This window comes from Oryctolagus cuniculus, chromosome 5 (genome assembly GCF_051225735.1).
Source record: "Oryctolagus cuniculus isolate XC-2025 breed Fujian yellow rabbit chromosome 5, ASM5122573v1, whole genome shotgun sequence".
Lineage (NCBI taxonomy): Eukaryota > Metazoa > Chordata > Mammalia > Lagomorpha > Leporidae > Oryctolagus > Oryctolagus cuniculus.
The window spans coordinates 22,625,155-22,648,139 of NC_142871.1; the positions used below are offsets into that span (position 1 = coordinate 22,625,155).

At 42.1% G+C, this 22,985-nt stretch overlaps 1 protein-coding gene across 6 annotated transcripts in view; it reads left to right on the forward strand.

Moving 5' to 3' along the window:
- Positions 1-22,985, forward strand: part of EPM2A (EPM2A glucan phosphatase, laforin) — a 286,591-nt gene that overhangs the window by 43,668 nt on the left and 219,938 nt on the right. For all 6 annotated transcript variants that reach the window (XM_051855292.3, XM_089332589.1, XM_089332588.1 and 3 more), the window contains exon 2: positions 10,828-11,002. In XM_051855292.3, coding sequence (XP_051711252.2) covers positions 10,941-11,002 — 62 coding nt within the window. In that variant the 5' untranslated portion in view covers positions 10,828-10,940. The remainder of the gene's footprint in view (positions 1-10,827; positions 11,003-22,985) is intronic.

Consider the following 22,985-nt stretch of genomic DNA (forward strand, 5'->3'; position numbering starts at 1 on the left):
ATGCCAAATGTTTTATTTATGCTCAACCTACCCTGTTTGATATTTTGTTGTCTAGTTCCTCAAATTCTTGCATTCTTAACATAATAAAGAACATTTTAATATATATTTTATCTCCAAATATAATACTTGTTGCATCATTGCTACTTGTTTGTAGTTCTTCTTTTTCTGCCACTTATTTTGATTGTTATTGTTATTTTTATTGACAAATACTAATTGAATGCCTTTTGGAGTACAATGTCATATATTGATATTTGTATACAATGTGGAATGAATGCATCAAATTGCTTAACATATCCTTCACCATACTTATTTGATTTTTGTTTTGAGAACTTTGAAATTTATACTCTTAGCTGTTCTGAAATATAGATTGCATTATTATTGACTATTGTCACCCAGCTTTACAATAGATCTCAGTAACTTATTCTTGCTAACTCAAACTTTATGCCCTTTAACAAACAACTCTCTATTACCTTTTCCCTGCTCTTAGCCTGTGGTAAACACTTTTTTACTTGCTACTTCAAATTTTTTAATTTCTACAAACATGTGAGATCATGTTACTTGTCTTTCTGTGTCTGGTTTATTTCAACTGATGTCCTACAGGTTATTCTTGTCATTGCAAATAACTGGCTCTTTTTTAATGGAGGAATCCTGTTCTCTTGTGTGTATGTGCAATATTTTCTTCATTTGTTGATGGGCACTTATGTTGATTCTATACCTTGGATGTTAGAATATGGAAGTGCAGATATCTCTTTAGCATTTTGTTTTTAATTCCCTTGGATATTTACCCAGAAGTGGGATTGCTAGATTATTTGGTACTTTTATTTTCAGCAGCTACATAGCATTTTTCATAAAGATTGTGCTGATTTACATTCTGACCAATAGTGTATAAGGGTTCACTTTTTTCTATATTCTTCCCAACACTTCTTTCATCTTGTTTTTCTGAAAGATTAATTTATTTATTTTGAAAGTCAGATTCACAAGGAGAAAAGGAGAGACACACAGAGATCTATCCATTGGCTCACTGCTCAGATGGCCACAGTGGCCTGCACTGGGCCAGGCAGAAGCCAGGAGATTCTTTTTTTTTTAATATTTATTTTATTTATTTGAAAGACAGAGTTACAGAGAGAGGTAGAGACAGAGAAAGAGGTCTTTCATCCACTGGCTCATTCCCCAGATGGCCACAATGGCTGGAGCTGCGCTGCTCCGAAGCCAGGAGCCAGGAGCCAGGAGCCAGGAGCTTCCTCCAGATCTCCCACATGGGTGCAGGGGCCCAAGGACTTGGGCCATCTTCTACTGCTTTTCCAGGCCACAGCAGAGAGCTGGATCAGATGTGGAGCAACCAGGACTAGAACCAGTGCCCATATGGGATGCTGGCACTTCAGGTCAAGGCTTTAACCTGCTGTGCCACAGCACCAGCCCCAGCCAGGAGATTCTTAAGGGTCTCCCATGTGGGTGGCAGAATCCCAAACACTTGGTCCATCTTATGCTGTTTTTCCAGGCCATTAACAGGGAGCTGGATCAGAAATGAAGCAGCCAGGACAGGAACTGGTGCCTATATCGGATGTTGGCAGTGCAGGTGGCAGTTTATGGGCTAAGCTCCAATGCTGACCACTGCTTACCAACACTTCTTTGAATGAGAATAGCCTTTCTAACAAGTGTAAGGGTCATCCCATGGAAGTTTTGATTTGGATTTCTCTAATGATTAGTGTTGTTGAGTTCCTTTTCATATACATGTTGGCTATTTTTTTTCTTTTTTTAAAAAAATATTATTTATTTATTTGAAAGGCAGAGTTGTAGAGAGGCAGAGGCCAGAGATAGAGGTTTTCCATCTGCTGGTTCACTCCCCAAATGGCCATAATGGCTGGAGCTGGAATCAACCTAGAAGTCCATCAATGGATGAATGGATAAAACACACACACACACACACACACACACACACTAGAATATTACTCATTTATAATATTACTCATTTATAATAATGAAATCTTGACATTAGCAGCAAAATGAATGGAATCAGAGATCATTATGCTAAATGAAATAAGACAAACACAGGAAGAGAAATACATGCTTTCAGTCTATGTGGAATTTAATATATGTAGTAAAAAAGTGTGAATGCCACATTAGTTGATTAATAGGTATTTATAAATGAGTGTCTTATACTTTTTAGTGTGCTCTTTCAGTTCCTTGACTAAATTCATACCTATATATTTTACTATTGTTATTATTAGCTGCTTCTGTAAATTGGATTTTTTAAAAAAAATCTCATTTTTGGATAGTTCATTGTTAGTATATACAAATGCTGCTGATTGCTGCATGTTTTGTTTCTTGAAACATGACTAAATTCATTTGTCAGTTCTAATACTTCTATGTTGATGGAATCTCTAAGGCTTTCTATATGTAAGATATGTAGTCCACAAAGACAACCTTGTACTATTCATAATAAGATATATTTTATTTGTTTATGTTACCTAACTGCTGTGCTTAGGAGTTCCAATACTGTGTTGCTAGGAAATGCTAGGAGTGGGCATCCTTCTCATGTCCCTGATCTTAGAGGAAAACTTTTCAGCTTTTCACTGTTACATGTTATAGTGATGAAAATTTGACTAATAAAATAGGATTGAAATTTTTTCACTCAGTGTAATTCTCTGGAGATTCAGAGGTTGTATATCAATAGTTTATTGTATATTGTGTCAATGAACCAATAGTTTATTCTTTTTTTTTGTTAAAGATTTATTAACTTATTTAAAAGGCAGAGAGAGAGAGAAAGAGAGAGAGAGAGACATCTTCCATAAGCTGGTTCACTCGTCAGTTGGCCGCAATGGCCAGAGCTGAGAGCTGGACTGGAAGAGGAGCAACTGGGACTAGAACCCAGCACCCATATGGGATGCCGGCACCACAGGTGAAGGATTAGCCAAGTGAGCCACGGCACTGGCCCCAGTTTTTGTCTTAAAGTCTATCTTGTGTGTTATGAGTGTAACTTCTCCTGATAATAATTGATTTCCATTTACATGAATATATTTTTCCATCCTTTCACTCTGTGTGTATTTGTATTTATCTGTATTGATGAAGTGTGTTTAGGCAGCATATAGATTTTAAAAACTTTTTATTATCTATTTGGAAGTCAGAGTTATATAGAGAGGGAGAGACAAAGAGAGAGATAGAGATATTTTTGATCCACTGGTTCACACCCCTAATGGCTAGAATAGTCAGGGCTGGACCAGACCAAACCCAGAAGCCAGAAGCATCAATAGGGTCTCCTACATAGGTGGCAGGGGCCCAAACACTTGGGCCATCTTCTGCTGCTTTTCCAGGCCATTATTAGGGAGCTGGATCACAAGTGGAGCAGGTGGGACTTGAACCGTACCAATATGGAATATCAGTATTGCAGTTGTTGGCTTTACCTGCTACATTACAATGCCAATCCCAGAGGGTCATTTTTTTGATCCATTCAGCCAGTGTGTATCTTTTAACTGAAATATTTAGTTCATTTACATTAAATGTTGTTATTGACTTGTCCTGGCATTTTTCTATAAGTGTTCCTATTGTTTATAATTTCCTTTATTATTTTACTGGGTGGTTCTCTGCCTTCATATTCTTTCATGATCCTGATTGTATTTCTGTTGTTCTCTGTGTAATGAGGTTGTCTGGCTAGTAACACATTGTTTTAATTTTAGTTTGTCTCGGAAGATTTGAATTTTCATTTATGAATTAATGCTTAACTGGGTAAGGAATTGTGGGTTGTCTGTTTTTGTTTTTTAATTTCTTTTAGAACATGGACTGTATCACTCCCTTTTGTCCTGCCTGTAGGGTTTCTGTTAAGAAATCTGTTGGTAGTTCCTTCAAAGATAATCTGGCATTTCTCTTTTTGAAGTTTTGGGACATTATCTTCGTGTTTAACTTTTGTAAGTTTAACTATAGTGTGTCGTGGTGAGGGTCTTTTCTGATTGTATCTATTTGATACTCAATGTGTTTCCTGTATTTGGATGTCCATGTCTTTCTCCAAATTGGGGAAATTTTTTGCTGTAATTATTTCACTAAATTTTGATTTTCTAAGTCATTCTTTTTTCCACTATTTGCAGGAACTCCTGTGACTCATATATTTGGTCATTTTATGGTATCCTGTAGAACCCAAACTCTGTGGTCTTTCTAATTTTTTTTTTGTTTGTTTGACTGAGATATCTCCAAGGACCTGTCTTCTAGACCTGATATTCTTTCTTTATTCTGCCTTAAAACATCTGTTGTTAAGGCTATCCCCTGTATTTTTATTTGATGTGTTGAACACTTCATTTCTAGTATTTCTTCTTATTTGGTCTTCAATATCTCTATCTCTTTGCTTTTGTCTATGTCATGTGCTGAATTCTTAATTTCATTATACCCTTTTCTGTGTTTTTTTTGAGTAGCCTTAAAATTATTCTTTTGAGTTCTTTTTCAGGCATTGAATCAATCTTCTCTTCATCACAGTCCAATATTAATGGATTATTGTGTTCCTTTTGGAGAGATACATTGCCTTCATGTTCATCTTATTTTGTGTTTCTCAGTTGTTGTTGGATGTCTGGGGAGTTTCTTGTTAGTCTCTCCTCTGTGGGATTTTTTTTTTTAATTGAAATTTTTATTCCCTTGAAATGTGCCTCTGGGGCTTGGTGGAGTACGTGTGGCTCACACTTCTGTTCTGCGGGTGTGTGCTATGTGTGGCCAGGAAGTTCTGGTCATTGGGAATAGGGCAAGAGTCCATAGTGACACCCAAGTTGGGCCGTACTGGAGCACCTCTGGGTACAGTAGGTGAGGATGAGGGGATGTTGGATCTGGGTCAGGTGTTTTTGCAGGGTGATCCAGCTGATTCACAAACTAGAGTGAGTACTTGGTGCCTGCACACCACACCTACCCAGACATGTGCACTGTACAGAGCAACAGTCTACTCGACAGATCTTTCCCCCACACGCAGGGGCCTCTGAGTTTCCACATCTGGGCAGGTGCACCAGAACCCAGCTGCAGCTGGCAACCCTCTGAGCTCCATTGGCTATGCCAAGAATTCCTACATTCACATAGTATAGGGAGTCCACTCTCCACCCTGCAAGCTGCCCTGGCATCCTCCAGCGGTGGTGAAACTCTCTGCTGTTCCCTGACTGTGGACACAGTTCAGCTGATGCTCCATCACAGTAGATTAAGTCTGGGGCTTTGGTGAGGGTGGCGGGGGGGAGGCTATGGGGCTTCACTTCACGGAGAGAAGTAGTCACCCGGACACCCACCAGCTTCCCAGGCTGGTCTCAAAGCCAGTGGGGACTGTGGAATTCTCATTCAGTCAGATTCCAGCATCAGGGGTGGCAGCAGCCTCCTCTCTCCTTGTCCTGGGAAGGTGGTACTTCCCTGCTTGAAGCCTGCCCATGTAGATGCAGGAGTGTCTGTCTTTTCCTCTTGCTCCCTGTGGAGTCTCTGTTCTGTTCTGTGTTGAATATTTTTCTCAGTAAGTCCCCTGGGAACATTGTTCTTCCTTTGTTGTTTGAGTAGCTTTCTGTGGTTGAGGTTATGGCAGCATCTTACTAATTGAGCCATCTTGGGTATCTCTCATTCAGTTTGAAATCTCTGTAGTCCTTTGTATGAGCCACTCTCTATTGAAACCTAGACATTTTTGATATTATATAATGAGACTCTGAATCTTCTGCAACCTCCAGTTTTAACTGAATTCCTCTGATACTGTTCCAGCAGCAGCGTGGGAGTACTACCTCATTACCCAGGTTCCCTACTCTGTCTCCATTGATAACTGAAGGAATTGGACTTCTGGTACTGAGTGGGGTGGGTGTTCCAGCTCTCCAGTAGGCCTCCTCTGATACCTCCCCTAGCGGAGATTGGTAGGAATGCTTTGTTACTACTGTCCATGTGGCCTCTGCTCACAATGGGAGTGGGAGGCAAGTGAAGGTGCTGACTGTTCACTAGGTTGTCTCTGACACCACCTCAGCCAGAAGTGAAAGGAGTGCCTTGTTCCTGCCAAGTGCAGGTTGAAAGGCCACCTTCCTACCTGTCTCCATTGATATCGCCCTCATGGTTTCTGAGAGTCTGAGCTCACTACTCGAATTTCTTCTCTGATGCTGCCATGGTAAGGGATGAGGCTCTTCATTGCAGCCTGGTGAGGTGGAAGTCAAGGCTTTCCACTTGGCCTTTGTGGTGTGAGAGGATGTGGTGCTACTAGAGTAGAGCAATTCTTTTCTGGAAAATTTCTGCCTTGCTAGACTACCCTTTTCTCCTTGGCTATGTTGTCTTTTGTTTATTATTACCAGCATGCTGGCTTCTTTAGATCTAAGTCTAGAACATATAAAGCAGAATGAAAAATCAAAGGAACACTTTACTGTGTTATTATTTATGTCCCAATGTATGTAGATGTTCTGTCTTTCAATGTAACCTTATGTCTGTTTTATATCAATGTACAGTCCAGTGATCTTAATTGAAGTTAGTGGGAGGAATAGGGGAATATGTATGTACTCCCTTGTCCTGGTTGCAGAAATTCCCCTGTACAAGACTTATTTTATTGCTCATTTTGCTTTTATTTAGGCTAATTCAAAAGGCAGTGACTGGGATGGGTGCTGTGGCACAGTGAGTTAGAATGCCACTTGGGGCACCTGCATCCCATATAAGAGTGCTGCTATGATTTGATTTCCAGTTACTGCACTTTGGATTCAGGTTCCTGCTAATGCATACTGGGAAGCAGCAATTGATGACTCAGTTGGTTGGATTCCTCCCACTCAGGAAGGTGTAAGATCTAGATGTAGTTTTGGTATCCTGGGATTCTGGCTGTAGCCTGGACTGGCTCCAGCTGTTATGGGTATTGGGGGAGGGGAGTGTGTGAACCAGTGGGTAGAATATCCTCTCTCTCTCCTTTTCAAATAGATTAAAACAAATTAATAAACATAAAAATGATGACTAGCCACCTAACAGATATTTAACTGACCAGAAAATAGCTTACATAATGCAGATTAACCATGTTTTATAAAAATTAGTAATTGCCAAAATAAATCTTGGAATGAAGAATTTTGAGGAAGATGGTATATGTAAATAATTTTTCTTGAAAATTATAATTTATTTTTACTTGAGTTTTTAAATAATTGTTAATTATAACTATAAATTAAATGTAATTTATAATTTAAATATAAATTTTAAAATATAGCATTGTAAGTTTACAATACTGACCAGTAGGAGCCATAGACATTGTTTTTGGAACCACAAAGTCACAACTGTTCTTTGTAACAAATAGAGCCAATTATGCACCCCTCATCCAATTCCATTTCCCAGATGTAACCTCTGTTAGTGTCAGATGTACATCCTTCGGGTTTTTAGTCCATGTTTACATTGTCAGTCATGCTCTGCCACCTCACATCTCACTCCTGTTTTTCTCCTTAGCTTTTCTTTCTTGTGCATCCTGGTAAGTTCATCCTCCTCCACCCTGCTGCTAAGTGTTGAGGTGCTTTCAGGCTCAGTTCTGGAACTCTGTTCTTCTCCGTCAGTGCTGTTTTTCTCTGTGACTCATCTGTCCTTATCTCAATTACTGTTTGTACTCAGATGACTCATATATTTGTGTTTTTGTTTTTTCTAGTTCAGATTTCTGCTCTGAGTTTCAAACCAAAGTGCCAACTCTCTTTTTGGCATTTCTTTATGGATAACTGCAAACTTAATGTGCCAAACCCAGTCTGGTGATCTTCCATTCCCCTTCCAGATTTTACATATCAGTGAACAATGTCCCATAAAAAAGGAATCGTATTTGAAGCTTTGGAATCATTATTGATCCCTTTTCTCCTTCACCTCCCGTATCCAATTAATCCTAAAATCCTGTGGCTTTTCCTTCAGGGATCTGCCTGCTCCTTTTCATTTCTACTTCTGAGATTTTATTATCTCCTATCTGGGCTAACATGTACTTTCTAATTCTATCTCACTATTTTCTTTTAAACTTTATTTATTTTTAGTTGAAAGTTAGAGTTACAAAGAGGAAGCTCTTCCATCCGTTGGTTCATTCCACAAATGGTAGCAGTAATGGCCAGAGCTAAACCAGGCCAAAGTTAGGAGTCAGGAGCTTCAGCTGCAGCTCTCACGTGGGTGGTAGGGGCCCAAGAACTTGAGCCATCTTCTGGTGCTTTCCCCAGGCCATTAGCAGGGAGCTGGATCATCCCATATGTGGATGTTGGCATTGCAGGAAGAGGCTATACTTGCTATTCCATGACGCTGGGCTCTATCTTATTATTCTTGAATTGCATTTTAACTCTATTACCAGAAGTTTTTTTTTTTTCAAAATAAAATTCTCATCCAGTCATTTGCCTGCTTAAATTAAAAAAAATTGAATGCTCCTGTAGTAAACATCTCAACCCTTAACATGATCTAGCACAGCACCTGTCTTAGTGAATGTTTGTGGAAGAATGAATAACCTTATCTGGTTTGAAGAATTTGTTATTAGAATAGTATTGATACACTGAAGTACCTGTGTGCATATCTTTCTTTACTCTTGTTAATATTTCTGTTGGATCTATTTACAGAAGTGGGGTTGCTAGTATAGGTTGATTTTCTTCTATTAAATATCAAGGTTGATGGAGAGGTGGTGTAGTGCTTTGTAGCCATCAAGAGAAGAAAAGGCATAAAAAAAGAGGAGCCTGACCTAAGAAAAGCACTAATGATTATTCAGAGTGGCATCCTATACATTCTGGCTGATGGAAGGAAATTATATCCCAACAAATCACCCAATAACTTAAATTTTTTTCATTTTGAGATTTTATGCTAAGAAACTTTAGGTTAAATATTTTATAAGACAGAGCAAGGTGCAAATGAATCAAAGTTTTATATTCTCAACAAATGTGATTTACTACTATAAACCACTTAGACATTGATTTTCCTTATAGGTTTTTCTTAATATTTTACAAATAGTATAATGAAATACACGATGTTAAATGGAGTGTTCACATAAGAATTATTAATAAAACATTGTATATTTATATTTTTCATAGAAATCAAGGTGTACTTAATAATGTCTTATACCATTCAGGGTGCTGTAACAAAATACTATATACTGAGTGACTTTTATTTTGTATTTATGTAATTTATTTATTTTCATAATAAATGAGAGGGAAAAGAGAAGGAGAAAGGAGAGAGAGAGAGAAAGAGAGAAAGAGAGAGAGAGATCAATCTGCTATTTGCTGGTTCATTCCCCAAATACCCATATTAGCCAGGACAGGGCTAGGAATCTGGAACTCAGTCTGAGTTTCCTGCATGGATGGAAGGGACCCAAGCACTTCAGCCATCATGTGCTGCATCCCTGGCTGCACGTTAGCAGGAAGTTGGATAGGAAGTGGAGTAACTAAGACTCAAACCATGCACTTTAATATGGGACGTGGTGTCCCAAGTGGGACTTAACCATTGTGCCACATGGGTAGTTTTTTTTTTTTTTGAGAGTTTATTTATTATTTCACAGGTAGAGTTACAGACAGTGAGAGAGAGAGAGAGACAGACAGACAGACAGACAGACAGAAAGGTCCTCGCTCCGTTGGTTCACTCTCCAAGTGGCCACAGTGGCCAGAGCTGCGCCGACCCAAAGCCAGGAGCCAGGTGCTTCTTCCCAGTCTTCCATGCGGTTGCAGGGACCCAAGCACTTGGGCCATTCTCCACTACCTTCCCAGGCCACAGCAGAGAGCTGGACTGGAAGATGAGCAACTGGGACTAGAACCAGAGCCCATATGGGATGTCGGCGCCACAGGCCAAGGATTTACCTAGTGCACCATGGCTCCAGCCCCATGGGTAGTTTTTAAACTATAGAAATTTATTGCTTACAGTTGTGGAGACTGTAAAGTACAAGACCATGGCACCAGTAGATTCATTTTCTGGTGAGAGCTGTCTTTCTGGCTCATAGACGACATCTGTTGCTGTGTCCTCACATACTGGGAGGGAGCAAGGAGTCTCTTGGGCCTTTTACAAGGTAGTTAATACCATGTATGCAAGTTCTGCAACCATGACCAAGTCTGCTCTCACAGACTGTACCTCGGAATATAATCACCTTCAGAGTTAGGATTTCAACATATGAAATTTGGGGTGACACAGCAATTCAGAACATAGCCTCTAGCATAGTTGATATTGGGCAAAATTGTGGACAAGTGCTATTTTCAGAAATGTATTCTGTCTCTCAGTCCTTTGCTCCATGGTCCTGGAATGAAGAAAGCATGTTCTGATACATGTGATATGGGCAGAAAAGTAGCTTAAAGATACTAGGTGTCCTGGGACTAGGGGAATCTGGTTACTACTAGCTTAGCCTCAATGAGTTCTGTGACCATCAGCAAGCTGTTTCATCTCTGTGAGACTGAGTTTCCTCATGTGAGAATAATGGTAACCACTCTTACTTGCAGACCTCACTGGATATGATCATTTGTTTGATCACTTATCAATACATTTCTTTATATTTAAGCATTTATTGTTTGAGCAGATACTAAAACACTGTAGTCATGGTATTAGTCATAAATTTGTGTCTTTAGGAGATGAAAGTATTACATACAGGGGCATTATCGGTTTAAAAAAAACCTTTTCAACAGCTCATCAGGCTGTAAAGTGATTCTCAGTACTGAGAGAACCATGAAGTTCTGAAAGAGTTAATGTGCCTACAGGACCCTGTGATTTTTCTAAGTAACCCTTTACCAGTCCCTCCTGTTCCCTCTTTCGCAATGGTCTATTTTTGTCCCTGCTGAAATGTGACAATTAAGCAAGTTTATATTTGTTTTATTTTACTATTTATTTTACATCAGCCACTTAGAGGCTGTTTAAGCAAAACACCAATTTAATTGCTTTGTTTTTCATTTCTTCTTGTTCTAGGCAATGGGCCTCACCATGATCGTTGCTGTACTTATAATGAAAACAACTTGGTGGATGGTGTTTATTGTCTCCCAATAGGACATTGGATTGAGGCCACTGGGCACACCAATGAGATGAAGCACACCACAGACTTCTATTTTAACATCGCCGGCCACCAAGCCATGCATTATTCAAGGTAAAAACTGTGCCATGTTTATAAGCATAGAAGTAGGACAAGAGGTAGTATTAGGGCGATAGAAGTATTTACTGTGTTGAGAACTGCTGTGTCTCTTTTTTGAGGGGCCCACATAGGCCTGCAATGCTTTGAGGAGTTGAATTACAATGACTCGATGTGTTAGCTTTCCTGGTGCTAGTAGGGAAAGATTCTTTTTTATAGAATTCTTTTATTAAGCATATACTCTGGCATCAATCTATTTTGTTTTTTTTTTTCTTTTGTTTATATTTATTTACTTGCATGCATTTCATAAATACAACTTTAGGAACGTAGTAGTTCTTCCCACCATACCTGCCCTTCCACTCAGCTCTCACCCTTCTTGCTCCTTCCTCTTCTATTCCTAGTCCCATTTGTTGCTAAGACCTGTTGTCAATTATCTTTACACACAGAAGATTAACTCTATTCTAGGTAAAGAGTTCAACACTTTGTATCAGAAAGTAAAAGAAAAGAAAGAAAAATAACAAAATTGTTCCTCAACAGTCCAGACAAGGGCTGCTCAAAGTCATTGCTTCTTTTTGTTTGTTTGTTTTTTGTTTGTTTGTTTGACAGGCAGAGTGGACAATGAGAGAGAGAGACAGAGAGAAAGGTCTTCTTTTGCAGTTGGGTCACGCCCAAATGGCCGCTGCAGCCAGAATACTGTTGCTGGCGCGCCGCGCTGGTCCGAAGCCAGGAGCCAGGTGTTTCTTCTTGGTCTCACATGTGGGTGCAGGGCCCAAGGACTTGTGCCATCTTCCACTGCACTCCCGGGCCACAGCAGAGAGCTGTACTGGAAGAGAAGCAACCGGGACAGAATCTGGCGCCCCGACTGGGACTAGAACCCGGGGTGCTGGCACTGCAGGCAGAGGATTAGCCTATTGAGCTGTGGCGCTGGCCTGTCATTGCATCTTAAAGTTAATTTTGCTTTTTATTTGAAGCATTCTTCTGGTCTATTAGTTATTGCAGGTCAGGGAGAACATATGTTATTTGTCCCTCCAGTATGATGTTTTCCAGTTTCATCCATTTTGTTGCAAATGACAGATTTTGTTCATTTTTATTGCTGTGTAATATTCCATGGTGTACATTTCCCATAATTTCATTATCCAGTCTAAAGTTGACAGACATTTGGGTTGATCCCATGTTTTGCTATTGTGAATTGAGCTGCAATAAACATATGCTGATTTCATTTCCCTTGGATAAATTCCCAAGAGTGAGATGGCCGTATTATATGCCATATAAATATATATATATATATATGTTGTGTATATATATATATATGTTGTATTATATATGTTGTATTGTCATCTTCATTTGTTTCCAGAAATATTTTGATTTTTTCACTGACCCCACTGTTCATTCAGAAGCATATTTTTCAGTCTTTATGTGTTTGCATATATTCTAGTGATTCCTGAGTTTTTGATTACCAACTTCATTCCATTATGGTCAGAGAAGATGCATGGAATGATTTCAATTTTTTGAATAGGCTGAGACTTGCTTTATGGCATAGCATGTGGTCAATCCTAGAGAAAGTTCCATGCACTGCTGATAAGAATGTGCATTCCACACCTGCAGGATGGAAAGTTCTGTAGATATCTATTAAGTCCATTTGGTCTATAGTGTCGATTAAATCTGCTGTTTCTTTGCTGATTTTCTGTCTAGTTGATCTGTCCATTGCTGAAAGTGGGATATTGAAGTCCCTCATTGTGGGGAGCAACTGGGAGCAACTCGGACTAGACTAAGTTACTGGAATTAAGACTTATTCTATGCATCTGCTCTCCCACAATATGGCGCTGGGAGAGGAGGAAACAGCTTCTACACAGCTGCCTCCAGTTCAACCAATAAACTGTAGGACCTGCTCCTGATTGGAGGAGAGCAGCGTACTCGGCGTGTGGGTAGCAGAGTTGGGATTGGTGGAAGAGGACTATAAAGGAGGAGAGAGACAACATGCACCAGGAACATCTATCTGAAGGAACACCTGTGCAGCCCCCGAGAGAGCCAGCCGGCGGTGTGCCGCTCCCCCGCGGAAGTGGGGAAAGTGGCAGGGGGAACCGCCCTTCCATGGAGGTGGAAGGGACGGTAGCCAACCCGGGAAGAACCAGCAGCAAACCTGGGGAGGGCCGAGCAGACAAAAGAACAGCGCAGGGTCCTGTGTCGTTCCTCCACGAAGAGGGGGAGCAACACCTCATTACTATTGTATTCAATATGTCTCCCATTAAATACAATGACTTTTCTTTTAAACAGCCAGGTACCCTGTAATTAGGTGCATATATATTTATAGTAGTCAAATCTTCCTTTTGAATTGATCCCTTAATCATTACATAGTGCCCTTCTTTGCCTCTTGTAACAGTTTTTGTGTTAAAGTCTATTTCATCTGATATTAAGATGGCTATACCAGCTCTTTTTTGGTTTCTGTTGGTATGGATTATTTTTTACCATCCTTTCACTTACAGTATGCATGAGTCTTTGTTGGTGAGATGTGTTTCTTGTAGGCAGTGAACAGAAGGGTTTTCTTTTTTAATCCATTCATCCAGTCTATATCTTTCAACTGGAGAGTTGAGGCCATTTACATTCAAGGTGACTATAGCTAAGTAATGACTTTGCCCTGCCATTTTTCCATAGATATTCCTATTTTTTACATTGTATTTACTTTTTTTTTTGACAGGCAGAGTGGACAGTGAGAGAGAGAGACAGAGAGAAAGGTCTTCCTTTGCCGTTGGTTCATCCTCCAATGGCCGCTGCGGTCAGCGTGCTGCGGCCGGCGCACCGCGCTGATCCGATGGCAGGAGCCAGGTGCTTCTCCTCATCTCCCATGGGGTGCAGGGCCCAAGGACTTGGACCATCCTCCACTGCACTCCCTGGCCACAGCAGAGAGCTGACCTGGAAGAGGGGCAATCGGGACAGAATCCGGTGCCCCGACCGGGACTAGAACCTGGTGTGCCAGCACCGCAAGGCAGAGGATTAGCCTAGTGAGCCGCAGCACTGGCCTGTTTTTACTTTGTACTTTCAGTAGGAGATTTTCTGCCTTCACCTTCTTTTGTAGTGATGACCCTGTTTCTGCATTTCTGTATGTAGCACATCCTTAAGCATCTTTCGTAAGGCTAGATAGTTGGTGACAAATTCTTTCAATTTCTGTTTGCTATGGAAGGTCTTTATTTCACCTTCATTCATAAATGAGAGCTTTGCTGGGTACAATATTCTGGGTTGACAGTTTTTATCCCTTAAGACTTGAAATAAATCTTGCCATTCTTTCCTAGCCTGTAGGGTTACTTATGAGAAGTGCACTGTGAGTCTAATTGAAGTTCCTCTGAAAGTGATCTGCCATTTCTCTCAAGCACAGTTTAGAATCTTTCTTTGTATTTTACTGTGGAGAATTTGATTACATTGTGAAACAGTGAAGTTCTTTTTTCGTCATGTCTATTGGCAGTTCTTTTTTTTTTTTTTTAAAAGATTTATTTATTTATTTGAAAGAATTACACAGAGAGACAAGGAGAGGCTGTGAGAGGTTTTCCATGTGCTTGTTCACTTTCCAGTTGGCTGCAGTGGTCGGATCTGTGCAGATCCAAAGCCAGGATCCAGAAGCTTCTTCCAGGTCTCCCACATGTGTGCAGGGGCCCACGATTTTGGGCCATCTTCTGCTGTTTTCCTAGGCCATAGCAGAGGGCTGGATCAGAAGTGGAGCAACTGGGGCTTGAACCAGCATCCATATCGGGTGCCAGCACTGCAGACAGTGGCTTTACCCATTATGCCACAGTGCTGGCCCCTTCTGGGAGTTCTGTGTGCTTCCTGTACTTTTGGATGACCCCTTCTTTCTCCAAATTAAGGAAGTTTTCTGTTATTATTTCACTGAAAAGGCCTCCTAATCCTTTCTCTCTTTCTACACCTTCATGGACTCCTAAGACCCGTATGCTGGGTCATTTAATAGTATCCTGTAGCTCTCCAACAGTGTTGTTCAGTTTTCTAATTTCTTCTTCTTGTTTTTGGTTTGACTGTAAAATTTCCAGAGATTTGTCTGCTAGCTAGGATATTCTTTTGTCTGCCTCACCAAGTCTGTTGTTCAGATTTTCCACCGCATTTTTTACTTGATCTATTGAATTCTTCATTTGTAGTAATTGATTTGATTTTTCTTTAAGATCTCAATTTCATAGGAAAAGTTTTCACTTATATATACAGTTTTCTTTTGTTCATAAATTGCTTCTGAGTCATCCAATGATTAGTTTTTAAATTCCGTTTCTGGCATTTCCCCAATCTCTTCATCTTTACCTTCTAATATTGTATTAATATTGAAATGTTTTAGTGTTCCTTTGAGGGACTCATAGTGTCTTCCTTGTTTTATTTCTTGAAATTTAGCCTTTATATTTTGGCATTTGTAGAATTTTTTCTGTGTCTGCTGGCTTTTATCTGTGGTCTGTGTCTTTGTGGTTTAGTGAGACATCTATACTTTCAGTGAATTCCAAGAGGTGTGTCCTGGGTGTGGCTAAGGTGCTCTGTTTATTATTCCAGGATAGAGTGAGTATCCAGCATAAGACCCCAGTTGGGGATGTTAGTTCTTCTCTGGTTAACTGGATGGGGAGAAATGGTCACCTCTGTTGGTGCGACCAGCCCTTCTCACAGCTGTGAGATGCCCTGGTGTAGTCCCCAGTGCACTCAACTCTCATCTACATTGCTTTATGAACTGCACATTTGATCCATGGAGTCTTTCTGGTGAGCACGGTTCCCTCTGCTATGAGCTGCTGTAGGCAACTGAGGAACTTGGAAAGTATGGAGAAGTGCTCTGTGGTTACCCAGGACCTAGCCACGCTCTATCTCCTCTTGTGAAGTCACTGTTTTCTCAGAATCAGCTCCCAGGGTCATGGATTGTCAGTGGGACCATTCCATCCTGCTAGTCAGTCCTATCTATAAGAAAACTAAGGTGTTCCCAGAGCCACTGTCTGAGTGTGGTCTTCCCAGCCAAATTCAGTGTCGGTTGGGAAGATGGATTTTTCTCCCTGGTTAGGTGTGGTGTCTGGTTCACCAGCGCACAAAGTACCCACCTGCTGTAGCCTTGCTCACTTCTTGATAGTGCTGGGCAGGTAGGAGAGTTCCGAAGGTTCCATTTCCCCTCCAGAGGGACGGTTCTCCCTCCCTTCCCATTGCTGGGCAACTGGCCTAGTGTAGCTGGTGTGGAGGAGGAAGGAATTCCTCTGAACGGTTGTGGCCTTCCCTGACTGGGTAGAGGGTGAACCCTGTTATTGCTGGGCACCTGCAGGGAAGGTGGGGTGGCAGCTTCCTGCTTGTGTCCAAAAATTGCAGGAGCCCTTCCCCACTGGCGGTAGGTCTCCGCGGTAGCAGGGGTGGGAGTGAGGGGTGGGGACTGGGGGAGAAATGCACTATCTTTTTTTTTTTCTCCTTTGGGTTTCTGGTCCGTGTGGAGCTCTAAAAGCAGTTCACCAAGCTCTCCCTCCCACTGTATTGGCAGTGCTGTGGGCCGGTGGATTCCCCTGTCACCTGGTCTGCTGGTGAGGGCATCTTCCTCCCTGGATCCAAGCTTTTGTTGTGTATTTGCATGGGTCTGGGCTGTTTCTGTTACTTTCACAGGGTCTCCTGCTGTGGTTCTCCCAGAGCTTTATTCTAAGAGTGTACTTCCTCCCCTTTTTAAAATAAATTAATTTTACCCCATGTAAATCATACTTTCCTGTCTTTTCTCCCATCTTGGAACCCTCTTAATATATTTGATTGGATTATGGTTAACTAACATTCTTTATTTATAGAATGGACTAAAAATGAAAACTTAACTAACATAAACTAGATCAGCATTATCTTATGGTTGGTATAAGTGACATCAAGATTGAATTATCAAGACACTGAATTATCAGTGTCTTTCATAGAGATAAAAGTTTCAAGAACACAAATATCTAAGAATTAAATTTTGCATAATAGGATGCAGGGTGTATTCATTCATTCAGTCCAAGTTGTGTGGTTTGCTCTGGGTAATCAAAGATGAAGGGACAGTGATGCCTGCTCTCCAGGAACGTGTGCCCTCCTAGAAGATAAACATATAAAGAGTAGTGATACAGTGAGATGATTGATGTGATGAAATTGTATATTCAGTGTCATGAGGGACAGTTGTAGGAAAATCTTTATGAGGAAATGGAACGTGAACATAAATGTGAGGGGCTTTCTGTGGAGGAGGATATCTGGGAAAGGGAGGTTGAGGTAAAGAGAAGAGCAAGTGCAAACTTGCAGCAATCAAGTGAGCAGTATTAGGATGACCAAATAACTTCTTACCAGCCAAGATACTTTGAGAGTAAACAGATGTACTTTTTTCTTTTTCTTTTTTCTTTTTTGACAGGCAGAGTAGACAGTGAGAGAGAGACAAAGGTCTTCCTTCCGTTAGTTCTCCCCCCCCCCCCCAAATGGTTGCTATGGCCGGCACACTGTGCCGATCCAAACCCAGAAGCCAGGTTCTTCTCCTGGTCTCCCATGTGGGTTCAGGGCCCAAGCACTTGGGCCATCCTCCACTGCCTTCCCGGGCCACAGCAGAGAGCTGGCCTGGAAGAGGAGCAACTGGGACAGAATCTGGCGCCCAACTGGGACTAGAACCTGGGATGCCAGTGCCACAGGCGGAGGATTAGCCTAGTGAGCCGTGGCATCAGCCACAGATGTACTTTTAATATTTAGCCTGGACAACAGGTATACAGCAAGACATATGACATCCTAGAGAGTGTGCCATGGACAAGAGATTCTGGTACTTTTCTATATTTAGATTCAGAGATTTTAAAATTAATATATGCTTCTATGTTCAGGCTATACTTGGTATAATACTGCATCTCCATCTTCGAGAGAATATTTTTTATATGGAAGAGTGAATTCGCATTGAAAACACGAATAACCAATTTAATGAGACATTAGTGGTAAAGGACTGTACTTTCTGTCTCTTAAAAAGGTTTATTGCCAATTGAACATACTTCAAGAGATATAAATTAGACTTTTATGAATATCATACTTTACTCTGTTTTAAAAATGTTACAGTTTAGAAAATATATTGTAAAAGCAATCTTATAATTTAGTCTCTTTAGATGAAAAAACGATATATGGTAATTTTCAAAACTCAAAATTATTTTAAACACAGCAGAACAACACATTTGCATATTAGGTGAAATTACGTACTTTGGATACAGAGTAAGTAAGGAAGTTGTGTTTGAACCCCAAATCTCTCATTTAGTCCTGGGTAACCTTGGGACAATTATGTAACGGTTTTTGCAGTTTGAGTTTCCTGAATTGCAAAGTGAACTGGTAGAACTAGACGCCTGCTAAAGGCAGCTCTGCAAATGATCAAGGCTTAATGCTAATTCTTAAAACTAAAGCTTATGGACATTTTCCCAACATGTAATATATCTAACTAAAAATGACCATGCTCCCTGTCAGCTTCTCTGGTTTCAGAACCAGGGACCAAACAACAGCAATCTCATGCTGCCCCTAGGTGGTACTTTCCCTCATCTTTGTGGCCCAGGCCATGTATTCTGTCCACAAAGCGATTATCTAGAAGCACACACATTTTATACCTAGTATTCAACAATCTTTATTAAGTATCTTTATACCTCTTATGTAATGATAAGATAGTTTTATATTACTCACAATTAAAATCAAACTGACAAAAATTTCCTTTTGTAGTAAATAGAGGATAGCTAAAAAATTTTGCATGTAATACTACCTAATTGAATTGCTCACAGTCTTGTAATTCATAATCAAGACATTGGTCAAAGGAGCAAACTAATTTCAGTTGACACTTACATCTGATTAACTGATCTGAGAGTCCTTTTAAACCTTAAAACCAAGATTATAATTGTTCATACTGGTAGCAAAGGAAGACAACATATTCCTTCTTCTTGTTGAGGTATTCTGATAGAGCAGTGGTTCCCCACTGAGTATTAACTTGGTATATGAGTTTCCTCTAAGAGTTCCTCTTCCCAGTATAAATAACATTCTTCATATTTTATAAGGCCAAATTATTTGATGGGTTTTTGTTTAAATGATTTAAAATGTATTTTATGAAGCCTTTAGATATATTAAGTAAAATCTTTACATTATATGTCTAATTATATTAGGACAATTTATTTTTAATATCATACCAAAGGAAAATATTAGTGGTGCATATGATGTGGTGCAGTAGGCTAAGCTGCTGCCCGCAATGCTATAATCCCATATATGAGTGTTAGTTCAAATCCTGGCTACTTCACATCCAATCCAGCTCCAAGCTAATGTGCCTGGGAAGCCAGGGTAAAACTGCTCAAGTATTTGGGCCCCTGTGCCACCCATGTGGAAGACATGATTGGAGTTCTTGGATTCTGGTTTTGGCCTGGCCCAGTCTTGGCTGTTGTTGCCATTTGGGTAGTGAACCAGCAGATGGAAGGTATCTTTGTCTGTCCCTCCCTCTTTCTCTTTGTCACTCTGTTTTTCAATTAATAAAATAAATCTTTAAAAAATGGAAAATATTGGAATTCCAAGATGGTGGATTTGGAAACGACATAATGCGCTAAGGATGAACCACAACACGAAAAAGTATAATATCTTGGACCTGTGTGGAATGTGTGGATATGCAGCATGAACACAATCACAAGCATAACTGCAGCAGCTGAGAGCCAGAGCAGGAGGCAGCTTGGAGATGGAGGAGGGACCAGACTGCAGCAACTCATGGTGATGCAGCCGGCGGGAAAGCATGGCGTGAGTTTGGACTGGAACCCTGGGGGCTAGTGGTTGCTAGCGGTTGCCCATGGACCCAGAGACGTAGAAGGCGTTCATTTATATTATCATAGCTGCCCCACAACAGTGTCTGTTGCCCAGCTGAGAAAGGCAGGTGCTATTTTGGGTTTGGACAAGAGTTGCAGAAGACTTTGTGCACAAGCACAGCAACTGGCTGAGACAGGATGCCATCCTGTGCAGTACAAGGGGTAGTGGCAGGGAGACAGCAGTATTTGGGCAGTGGCTGTTGTATTCACAGGTGATCCAGAGATTCTGGCAGAGGGAACAGTCTGCAGTCCCCACTGACTTTGAGCCTGGGTAGGAGATGGCTGGACAACTATGTAGGATGGTGAGGCTATCTCAAGGAACATCTGCCTCTCTATTGCTGGACAGGATAGCAGTGCAGAGCCTTGTGTGCTGAGACCATGGAGACTCGGCGGCTATATGAGAAGGTACAGGGGTATATCAGGATCTCTGAGAACTCACTGGGTACAGTTCCACATGTGCAGAGCTCCTTGGTTACCTAAGCAGGTTATTGCAGCAGGAACTGTGCTAACAGTGAAGAATGCACAGATCATTTGTGCGGTTCATACAGTGGTGTGAAATACACTGGGGACTAACACTCAGGGATTGAGATCTATGACACCCAACTTGGGTGAGACCCTTCCTGGATACTTGCCCCACCCCTGAGCACTGACCTGAGCTCCCTGGTCACACCCACCATGTACCTCTTGGTATTCACTGAAAGTGCAAACATTCCATTAAGCCACAGAGGCATAGCTCAAAGATCAATGCCATCAAAGGAAAAAAAATAAAAATAAATCCACAAATGCCTAAAAGCAAACACAGAAATTAAAGAAACAAGAATAAGGAAGACACCATGATCCCCACAAAGGAACAAAATAGCATGTCAGTACTATAATGTGAAGATGAAGAGATTGAGGAAATTTGGGTAATGGAATTCAAAAAATTATTCATAGGATTACTTGTGGGGAGCAACTGGGAGCAACTCGGACTAGACTAAGTTACTGGAATTAAGACTTATTCTGTGCATCTGCTCTGCCACAATATGGCTCTGGGAGAGGAGGAAACAGCTTCTACACAGCTGCCTCTCACCAACTTGACAAGCTGCAGGACCTGCTCCTGATTGGAGGAGAGCAGCGTACTCGGCGTGTGGGTAGCAGAGTTGGGATTGGTGGAAGAGGACTATAAAGGAGGAAAGAGACAACATGCACCAGGAACATCTATCTGAAGGAACACCTGTGCAGCCCCCGAGAGAGCCGGCCGGCTGTGTGCCGCTCCCCCGCGGAAGTGGGGAATGTGGCAGGGGGAACCGCCCTTCCACGGAGGTGGAAGGGACAGTAGCCAACCCGGGAAGAACCAGCAGCAAACCCGGGGAGGGCCGAGCAGACCAAAGAACAGCGCAGGGTCTAGTGTCGCTCCTCCAGGAAGAGGGGGAGCGACATAATGGTGCCGTGACTCGGATATGAAGCCTAGGCAGGGTTTAGTGTCGTTCCTCCATGAAGAGGGGGAGCGACATAATGGTGCCATGACTCGGATAGGAAACCTAGGAGGGAAGAAGCGGGAAGAAACGGGAAAAAGTGGGAAAATACCAGAGAGAGAGACTAGCAAAGAGCCTAGGGAAAAGCCGGACGGAAAAGGTGCCGGAAGAAGCTATTGAAAGCCTAGGCATAGACTCGGATACGGACTGTGGGAAAGAAGTTAGGATTTAAAGTGAAAGCAAGAAGAAACTCAGATACGGACTGTAGGTTGAAAGTGAAAGTGAAACCTAGAAGAAACTTAGACTCGGATACGGACTGTGGGGAGAAGCCAGGAGAAGTGAGAGGGGAATATTGTTGGAAGAAAAGCTAGGAAACATACTGGGTAGAGAAAAATGTTAGGGAAAATGAAGCTGCGGGGGCAGGCTGAGGCGGAGACGTAAGCCAGCTTGGGATTCTTCAAGTCAGCCCAGGGAGCAAAAGGCGAAAAGCTAAAACTAGAGGCGGACGCGTAAGCCAGGTTGGAATCCGTCAGATTAGCCCGGGGAGCAAAAGACGGGAAGCCAAACCGAAAGGCGCAGACGTGAGCTAGGTTGAATTCGCCAGGTTAGCCCGGGGAACTTAGACTGAATACTGGTGGTGGAAACGTAAGCTAGGCTGTGTGATTCGCGGAAGCTGCCGCGCGCAGAGAGAGCGCGCGGGGCACGAATGGGGAGAGCGCACGGGGTGCTAATAGAGAGAACACGGGGCTAGCATGAAGGCCGTGGTGCGGGCGCAAAGGGCGCGGAGACCGCGGAGCGTGCGAAGCCGGGAAGCTGCCGCGGGGCGAGGCGCCGAGAAGCAGCCTCGGGGCGGGCGCCAGGAAGCCGCGGGGATAAGAGAAACAAGTTTAGAAGTAAAATGAGAGAAATAGGAATGCTGGCAGATAGAAGTAAAATAGGAGAAATAGGAATGCCCGGAGATAGAGAAATAGAGAAAAATAAGGCCTCCCCACAACATGGCAATGAGAGAGCTTGGATTCGGTCTGCCTGATTAGTAAGACGATAAGCACCTGTGGGCGGCTAGCAGCTTATGCGCCGCAGGTCACCGAAGACAGGCACGAATTAACATCAATAAGTCTCCCCACAATACGGCAAGGAGAAGGCTTGGATTCGGTTTGCCTGATTGATAGGGCTTGTAAGCACCTGCAGGCAATTCTAGCAGAGTAGAGCATGCGCTGCAGGGCACCGAACACAGGCACGCATCAGCGCCTAAAAACCTCCTCACAACATGGCGAAGAGAGGACCCGGATTCGGTTTGCCTGATTGGTAGGGCTTGTAAGCACCTGTGGGCAACTCTAGCAAGCAGAGCAGAGTGTGTGCCGTGGGGCACCGAAGACAGGCGTGTATCAACGCCAAAAATAAAAAGAAAGGGGGATCTGTGGGGAGCAACTGGGAGCAACTCGGACTAGACTAAGTTACTGGAATTAAGACTTATTCTATGCATCTGCTCTGCCACAATGTGGCGCTGGGAGAGGAGGAAACAGCTTCTACACAGCTGCCTCCAGTTCAACCAACATGCTGCAGGACCTGCTCCTGATTGGAGGAGAGCAGCGTACTCGGCGTGTGGGTAGCAGAGTTGGGATTGGTGGAAGAGGACTATAAAGGAGGAAAGAGACAACATGCACCAGGAACATCTATCTGAAGGAACACCTGTGCAGCCCCCGAGAGAGCCGGCCGGCAGTGTGCCACTCCCCCGCAGAAGTGGGGAAT